The sequence below is a fragment of the Ranitomeya variabilis genome, chromosome 3 (assembly GCF_051348905.1).
Source record: "Ranitomeya variabilis isolate aRanVar5 chromosome 3, aRanVar5.hap1, whole genome shotgun sequence".
NCBI lineage: Eukaryota > Metazoa > Chordata > Amphibia > Anura > Dendrobatidae > Ranitomeya > Ranitomeya variabilis.
The window spans coordinates 351,461,093-351,469,468 of record NC_135234.1 but is presented as its reverse complement, the minus strand read 5'-3'; the positions used below and the strand labels follow the sequence as shown (position 1 = coordinate 351,469,468).

Below are 8,376 nucleotides of genomic sequence, written 5' to 3'. Positions count from 1 at the left end.
CCAACTGGTGTCAGTGTCCCTGAGCTTCTCCCATAATGCAGAGGCAAGGTTTCCATTGCCAGCAGCCTGTGGGAATGCACAATTTAACTAAGGGTGCCGTCACACAGTGAAATTTTCATCGCTACGACGGCACGATCTGTGACGTTGCAGCGTCGCATGAGAATCGCTCCAGCATCGTATACTGCGGTCACACTTTGCAATGCACGGCGCTGGAGCGATAATTTCGTGACGTATTTGCGATGTAGAAGTCGTATGGGACAGTCGTACTGGTCATGTCACACAAGACAATTCAGAGACGATTCAGAGCACTTAATTGAATTATCTGTGCGTGACGTTCACTAGGGGCGTGTTGTGCTGCTACAGAGTGTGTGCTGATAGGCCATAGGTTATGTGCACACAATTGGTTGGAAAATTTGTCACCTGAGCACTATTGTTCCCGACACCTCCTCACAGTTTTAAAAATTTATTCTTCAGTTTGTACTTGCACAGTTGGTGGACCTGGACGTCGCATTTTGTGTTTCCCAGGCCATTCCACACTTGGCACCGCAGTTTTCCAGAGCGTTCCTCGCTTGGCACCGCAGTTACCAGAGCATTCCACACTTGGTACCACAGCTTCGAGGTATGAAAAGACCGCTTGGGCGTAGTGGATGGAGCGATGTAAGGTCGGCATGAGCGCCTCGTGCTCGACGCTGAAGCGATGCGGATGGTACGCTGTTGTGGGGGGGGTGGGCTAGAGCGTGGCGGATGGAACAATGTATGTTCGGCATGAGCGCCTCGTGCTCGACGCTGAAGCGATGCGGATGGTACGCTGTTGTGGGGGGTGGGCTAGAGCGTGGCGGATGGAACAATGTATGGTCAGCATGAGCAGTTATGGTGGGCTACTGCGTGGCAGATGGAACGATGTATGGGGCATGGCGGGTGGACAGTGCATGCTGTTTTTGGAATAGCGTTTGTATGTCTGCGAACATTTTTGTTTTATATTTTATTTTTTATATTTTTTAGTTTTTGTCCCCCTATCGCTATTGCTGTTTTACAGTACGCTTTGTGAAATGCTTAACTTTTTATTTTATTGTTATTTTTCAGATGTCTAATCACGTGGAGTTCATCAGGAATTTCATTGAGCTGTACCAGTCTTTTCCCTGCCTCTGGAAGATTAAATCTCCAGAGTATTGCAACAGGGAAAAGAGGAAGCAGGGCTATTCAAAGCTCATCGAATTTTATAACCTCCATGCACCAGAGGAGCAAGCCAATGAAGCAGTCATCAAAAAGAAAATTCAGGCGCTGCGCACTGTGTGGAGGAAGGAGTTAAACAAGGTCCTGCACAGTTCCAAGTCCGGTGCCTCAACCGAAGATGTGTACGTACCAAAACTATGGTACTATGAGCATCTTCATTTTCTGAGGGACCAAGAGGAGCCACGGAACTCGATGTGTTTTAGCTCCTTGGCACCGGTGGAACAGAATACATCTGAGAACCTCGTCTGCCAGGACTCTCCAGGGCAACAAGTAAGTACCTCTTTGCACCATAGCTTCACCAATGTGTCCTATAATTAGATATAATTTATCAGCATTTTCTCTTTTATCCTTCAGATTATACCATCAATTTGAAGTTATAACATTTTCCTGTACAAATAAGTAACCCTGTCACAGTCAAGTTTAATATGGCGAACGTAATAAGTATTAAATGGCGACCTTCATAACCCATTACATCAAAACAAATTGAAAATAGTTTTGCTTCCAGCTGCAGATAAGTATTCTTGGTGACACTATTTTGACCCTAAAATGTGAATCAGGTTCCCCTAGTAGTCAGAACAGTGGAGTGCAAAATAATACATAAATGGGAATGTTAAGAATGATATTACTAATATAATAATATATTACAACATTTTCACATGTATACGAATATATAGTTGGAATGCGGTTAGGGTGGTTTACCTTTTTCTTTTCTGGTTAATAACTTCGTTTTTTATTCTCCCCAGGAGGACAGAGCACAGGACAGTGCATTGGACAGCTCTACGAGTACAATTGTGGAGGCTGCACCTGCGCAGACTGAACTGAGGCAAAGATCAAGGAAGCGTAAAGCCACCTCGGATGTCTCACATGAACTTGTAACCCTTGCCAAACAGGCATTAACGAACAATAGGAGCCCTGCGTTGCAGGGCTTTGGACATTACGTTGTGGACAAACTGGCCAAAATGACTGAGAGACAAAGAACTCTAGCGGAGCGTGTAATTTTTGATGCTGTCAGCAAGGGTTCTGATGGCAGTTTATCTGAGCACGCACGTGTTGTTTGTTCCCCGCCAATGGAGCGGCCAGAGTGTTCAAATTTTAATAGTTGGGCACAGACACCTATACGAAACAATGTACCCGTTTCCCACTTTGGCCCGCCACCCCCCAACTCCTACACGCCAATTCCTTCACACATTGCTTCGCCCATGAGGCATCAAAATTTTAGGATTGAAGATTCGGCGTATCACGAATTGTGATAGTTTGCTTTTATAATGTTATGTATTTTTTGTTACTTTTTAATATAGTTTGTTTAATAAAACCTTTTTCTTGAACAATCGATATTTTATGCTTTTGGTTTCAACAATGACATTGTTTTAATAGGCAACTCTCTTTTGTTTGATAAAATTTTTTTGCATTACTCCCGTTATTCACGGCTCTTTTATTTATATAAAGTGGTTAACTCTTTAATCCCATATGACGTAGTATCACGTCAAAGTGACCTGTGACTTTATATAAAGTGGTTAACTCCTTAATCCCATATGACGTACTATAACGTCAAAGTGACCTGTGACTAATATCCTCTAACGGGATAGTACGTCATGGCAAACGATCAATTTTGCATTTAAAAGTCTAATGGGCCAGTACTGCGCGGACTCAGGGGTGGTTCCACAGGGACTCCCATCATGCCTGCGTCCGAGACAGTGTGCAGCTATAACATGATCAATTTTATACATACGATCAATTTTGCATTTAAAAGTCTAATGACTAATGGTGGTGGTGGCCTGTGGTGTTTGGGTAATAAACCATTGTTTTTTCAATGAACATGTTGGAGCCAGCCCTAAAGTCCTACACAAGGCATTGTTTATCAATATACATATGCATAGGTCTGAGACATGATGTCTATCTCTGGACCACTGGCTTTACAATGGAAACCCACAGGAGTTGTGTACATATGTAGATAATGATGGGTTACAAACAGGACAGAGGCTATTCATTCAAGATTTTGACAGTGTACACCTATATCCTCCATTATCTCTATGGCCAATATTCATTTAGTATGTAGATGCACCTCTGCCTTATCACTGAAACAAAGGACATCACACAAAAGAACACAGGCCTGACCGCCAATATATCTCACTGATTTCTATGATACGTGCATTAACCATGTTGTGATTGGGATTTGGTTGCAGGTATGCCCCAACCCCCCCCCCCCCCCGTATATAAAACATCTCTGGCAGCCATCTTGTGCATCTGGCAAGCGGACGTACAACATGGAGGCACTTTAGGATGCGTTTTGCAAACTCTTTAGCGCTGTCTACATTTTTTTTCCCTTTTGTCTGTGCCTTGGCTCGGCTGGCCCAGGCCTGCTCCCCTAGTACATTAAAACATAAGACAAAATAAAGGTAAAAATAACTGTGTTTTAAACTTCAAACGTTTTATTTACTTTTTTTTTTTTTTAAACAAAAAATAAATTACATAGTCCCACGGCGGTGGGCTAGCAGTTGGCGCAGCATGCGTCCATGATCTTTAACCTGCTCCTGCAGGCGTGCTGCTGTCTCCTGCAGGCGCGCTGCTGTCCCCTGAAGGCGCGCTGCTGTCCCCTCCAGCCGCCTCTGCTTGGCCAGCAGGTCTCTCACGGTGGTCGCTTCTGTGGATAGAAGAGGTCGGAGAACGGACGGTGATTACTCTGCAAGTACGGCATGTGTGAACATACCCTGAGATTTACTATACACTCAATTTGGTCCTGTCCCAGAGGTCGAGCCCTTTTTTTTTTCGGGCCTAGCCGCCGTGACAACCCCAGAGCAGAGACTCGCAGGTCCGGTACCGGGTACCCCTCGGCCCTGCGGCAGTGGGGGCGCTACATGTTTCCCTCTAATGTCCCGTATGCAGTAATAAAATTGCAAATTGCAATCAATGATGGTTAACATACGTGATGTCCCGGGCTGTGGGCTGCCGCTGGTGGAGGATGCTGGTGCTGGTGGCTGTTGCCGGCGCCGTCTCCCTACACAAACATTAAAGAACCTTAATATTTTGAAAACAAAAGTACAGGGCTCCAGAATTACCAACAAATACCTAGGCATCATTGGCGGGAAAAGTTAGGAGCCAAATGAAATTTTTAGTCGCCAAATCTACGTACATATATAGAAAATAGAGATCACTCTTCCCTGTGATGCTAGACTATGCATTGGGTGGGGGCTCTGGTGTTTAATGGTCAACCTGGCCTGAGACACGTATTTTTGCATAACAAGGAAGCGCCTCACGGCAACGCGCGTCTCCTGATTCTCCCCCTCCCGGCAATCACTAAATTGTATGTCTCGGTGGAGATTCTGGAACCCCTGACCTGAGCATGTTTCACATTCTTAACCTCCCGGCAGCGTGCGTCTCCCGATTCCCCCATACTGGTACTTACCACGCTGTGGCTCCGCACGCAACTCTGCCAGAAGCTGCGGGGTCTTATAGCGGAGGTCTGCCCACTTTTTACGCAGCTGCTGCGCACTGCGTCGGACGCCAAACCTCCTCTCCATCATGCGCCCAATGCGGCGCAGCACCTCCTGCTTGTGCATGTTCGGGTGCGCAGGACGACTATCCCAGCCCTCATAGTCAAGGGCATACATTTGGTGCACAAAAAATGCCATCTCTGGCCGCCCCAGAGGAGCTGAACGCTGACGCGCCGCCATTTTGCCCTCAAAAACGCTCAACCACCTAACCACGCCCAGAGGAGGTCCTTGACGCCTGCCGCGCGATCAACATCGCTATAGCGTCTCCGTTTCAGCACTGCGTCGCGATTGTGACGCCGACTCCAGAAATACCTTTTTGGCGTTCTCGTTATCAATCCGCAGCGCTCATCGTCTTTGTTTCAGTGTTTATGTGGCTTGGGCATCCATGGGGTACGGCTGTTGTGTCAACACTGTTTATTTGACATGTACATGTATAGAACCTTAAATTATAATGTTTACTTTTTTGGTGAGCGATGCAGCTTTGGACACGCAACGCAGAATGCAAATGTAAACGCATTACCTCTGCAGCGTTTTGTGACACATGCATTAACTTTTTAAATGTTTTTAGGGGCACCAAAAAACAGCGTCGTGTGGTGTCCTCTGCACAATCGCGACGCAGTGCTGAAACGGAGACGCTATAGACATGTCAGAGTATCGCACCCCTGTAAAGTGTGATCTCTATTTTATGTTTCAGTATATTGTTAGCTTTGATCTGCAGCACTCAACTTTTGTGTGTAAACATTGCGATTCTTTACTTTAGGTGTAGAGAGACAGCGGCGGCAAGTGATACAAGCCATTGCCACCAGTAACCCATCTTCTGACACCAGTGGGAGCCCACAGTCCGTGACATCACGTTAGTTTAACAATCATTGATTGCATTTTTTTTTAACATCATACGGGACATAACAGGGTAGCTGAAAGATTTGAAGACATTACCGGCGCAGTAATGACCAGGCGGCCTACCACACCTCCACCATCTGTTGCAACCATGCACCCTCGCACCCCTGTGAAGTGTGATATTAATTATCAGTTTCAGTATATTGTTACCTTTGATCTGCAGCACTCTACATGTGTTTTTAAAGGTTGCGTATGTTTACTTTATGTGTAGAGAGACAGCGGCGGCAACGTATACCAGCCATAGCCAGCAGTACAACACCTTCCGCCAGCAGTGGGAGCCCACAGCCCGGGACGTCACGTAAGTTAACAATAATTGATTGCTATTTTTTTACCTGCATACGTGACATAAGAGGGTAGCGGAAATATTTGAATACATTACAGACGCAGTAATGACCCAGCGGCCTACCACGCCTCCACCATCTTTAGAGAGCAGACGGCCTCGCACCCCTACACCACCCTCAACACCTCACTTCCGCCACTCCTCTTCCTCCCCCGGGTCGGCGGCATTCTCCCCAGAAGCTACCATACGTAAGTGACCAAAACAGCGAGCGCTTCCCAACGGCGTGTTCCATAGTTAACCAGATCTCTTATTATTTCCTTTTAGGTGCTGCAGCAGTGGCCAGATCGCTGGGATGGGAAGTAAGCAGCTCTGGTTCTGGCAATGAAGAACCGGCGTCCCTTCTCCGTAAGTATCAAGATAATACGAGTGGTTATCTGCGAGATGTCACAATAGACAACTAAAAATGTAAAATTTAATAAAATAAACATCGCCCTGTGGGGCCAGACCAAATTTAAATTTACAACACACTATGGTCGTGCCCCAGAGGTCGAGATGTATTTTCAGCGGAATCACCGTCAGTTCTCCAACCTCTTCTATCCACAGAACCGCCCACCGTGAGAGAGCTCATGGCGAGACAATTGCGCCTGGAGCGGACAGCAGCGCTCCTGCAGCAGACAGCAGTGATCCTCCAGGCTCAAGTAGAGCAGCAGGGCGTGACGCTGCGACACCTGTTGGGCCGTGGAAGGAGATTTTTTTTTTTTGTTTTTTTTGGTTATGTAATATTTTGTTGTTAAATACCAAGAAATTGTTACAAAAAAACAAAAAATCTTCGCATTCTTTCTTTAATGTTTACCAAGATATAAGGGTTAACAGCACCATTTTATAGGCATCTCATCTCATTTAAAGTAATTTAGAGAGGTTTATATGATTTAAAATACGATTGTGTGTGGGTAAACCATTGTTTGGGTGCATGCATGGCAGAGCTTGAAATGGAAGGAAGTCGCCATTTGACTTTGGAATGCAATCTAGACCGATCGCTATAACGTAGTATCCCGTCAATGGGGATTATAGAGTCACAGGACACCTTGACGGCATAGGACGTCATATGAGGACCACTTTATCTAAACTGAAAAACCAAGAATTACGGGAGTAGTAAATACAATTTAATTTTATTACACAAAAGTTAGTGACCTACTCGCCATATTAAATTGTGGACACGAAAGCATATCCTACATATTGTTGAGTAAACAGCAAAGCAAAAAGAAAATTTTTTTTTTAATACAGCGCAATCCTGCCAGGTTACAGCTCCAGAACCATTAAAGTACTGACAGTATTTTTCTCGACAGTCCCTTGCATCGTCTGCCTGTCTGCCAGATCCAAGTGCTTGAAAAGCTGTTAAATTATCAGGTTGTGTACGCCATTCCCCAGGCACAATATCTCCGGTTCTTGGGTCCACTGCATCAATGAATGAAGGAGGAGAATAGGAGCTGGTATCATGACGTCTCAGGAAATTATGGAGCACACAGCATGCCAAAACCACAAAGTCTATAGACGGCAGCTTCAAGTTGATAGCTGTGTGGAACACTCTAAACCGATTAGCCATAATCCCAAAGGCATTTTCAACCACACGACGGGCCCTCGCCAACCGGTAATTATAGATTCGGCGCTCCCGTGTGAGTGTTCTCTGCGCAAATGGCTTCAGCAAATGTGGATGAAGAGGGAAAGCTTCATCAGCGATGAAAACAAAATTGAGGCTTGCTTTTGTGTCTTCATTTATTGGCAACTGCAGTTGATTGTTCCTCAAGCTTTCCCCAAATGAAGTGTGTTCAAAAACACCACCGTCGGAGACTCGACCATTCATGCCAACATCCACATCTACGAACTCATAGTTTGCATTGACAAGGGCCATGAGGATCACACTGAAATATCCTTTGTAGTTGAAAAAAAAGGATCCAGAGTTGGCTGGTTGCGTGATGCGCACATGCTTTCCGTCTAATGCGCCACCGCAGTTTGGAAACTGCCACAGCTGATCAAAATCGGAAGCAATCCTCTTCCAGTCCTCCGCCGTCTTGGGAAACTGCAAGATGAGAAGGAAACATGTACAAATTAGGTCAAATATCTTGTTGTGCACATACACTCTCATGTGGACATCCTAGAGTGATTGACGCGCAGTATGGATTAGTATAAAAAAGTCAACAATCCTGAATATGCAGCCAGCCTTTTTATCAGACGGCTTCACTGACTGAGAGGGGGTGCTAAACAATATATCGAAATAATATAACCTATAAAATTACGTTGGGAGCAGCAAACAAAAGAAGGGTGGCGCAGGATTGTAGCAGCACATGTCAGAATGGAGCCGCAAAATGGGAGCAGCACATGTCAGAATGGAGGCGCAGGATCGCAGCAGCACATGTCAGAATGGGGCCGCAGGATTGGAGCAGCTCATGATAGGATGGCGAACAGATACCAATAGAA

General features: G+C 45.6%; 1 protein-coding gene and 1 long non-coding RNA gene across 2 annotated transcripts; both read left to right on the top strand.

The window, feature by feature from the left end:
• Window positions 1-503: 503 nt before the first annotated feature.
• Window positions 504-2,561, top strand: LOC143818226 (uncharacterized). The gene is made up of 3 exons (XM_077299599.1): window positions 504-619; window positions 1,084-1,503; window positions 1,588-2,561. Exons 2-3 carry the CDS (start codon window positions 1,084-1,086, stop codon window positions 1,603-1,605), a joined length of 438 nt encoding a protein of 145 aa, XP_077155714.1. The 5' UTR covers window positions 504-619; the 3' UTR covers window positions 1,606-2,561.
• Window positions 2,562-5,832: 3,271 nt separating this feature from the next.
• Window positions 5,833-6,790, top strand: LOC143818225 (uncharacterized). Its single transcript, XR_013224397.1, has 4 exons — window positions 5,833-5,919; window positions 6,003-6,149; window positions 6,226-6,306; window positions 6,505-6,790. It is a non-coding gene; the product is annotated as an uncharacterized LOC143818225 (long non-coding RNA).
• Window positions 6,791-8,376: the final 1,586 nt, after the last annotated feature.

What these genes read in the sequence shown, in the direction of transcription:
- LOC143818226 (XM_077299599.1), top strand. Translation starts at nt 1,084, where the DNA reads ATGTCTAATCACGTGGAGTTCATCAGGAATTTCATTGAGCTGTACCAG.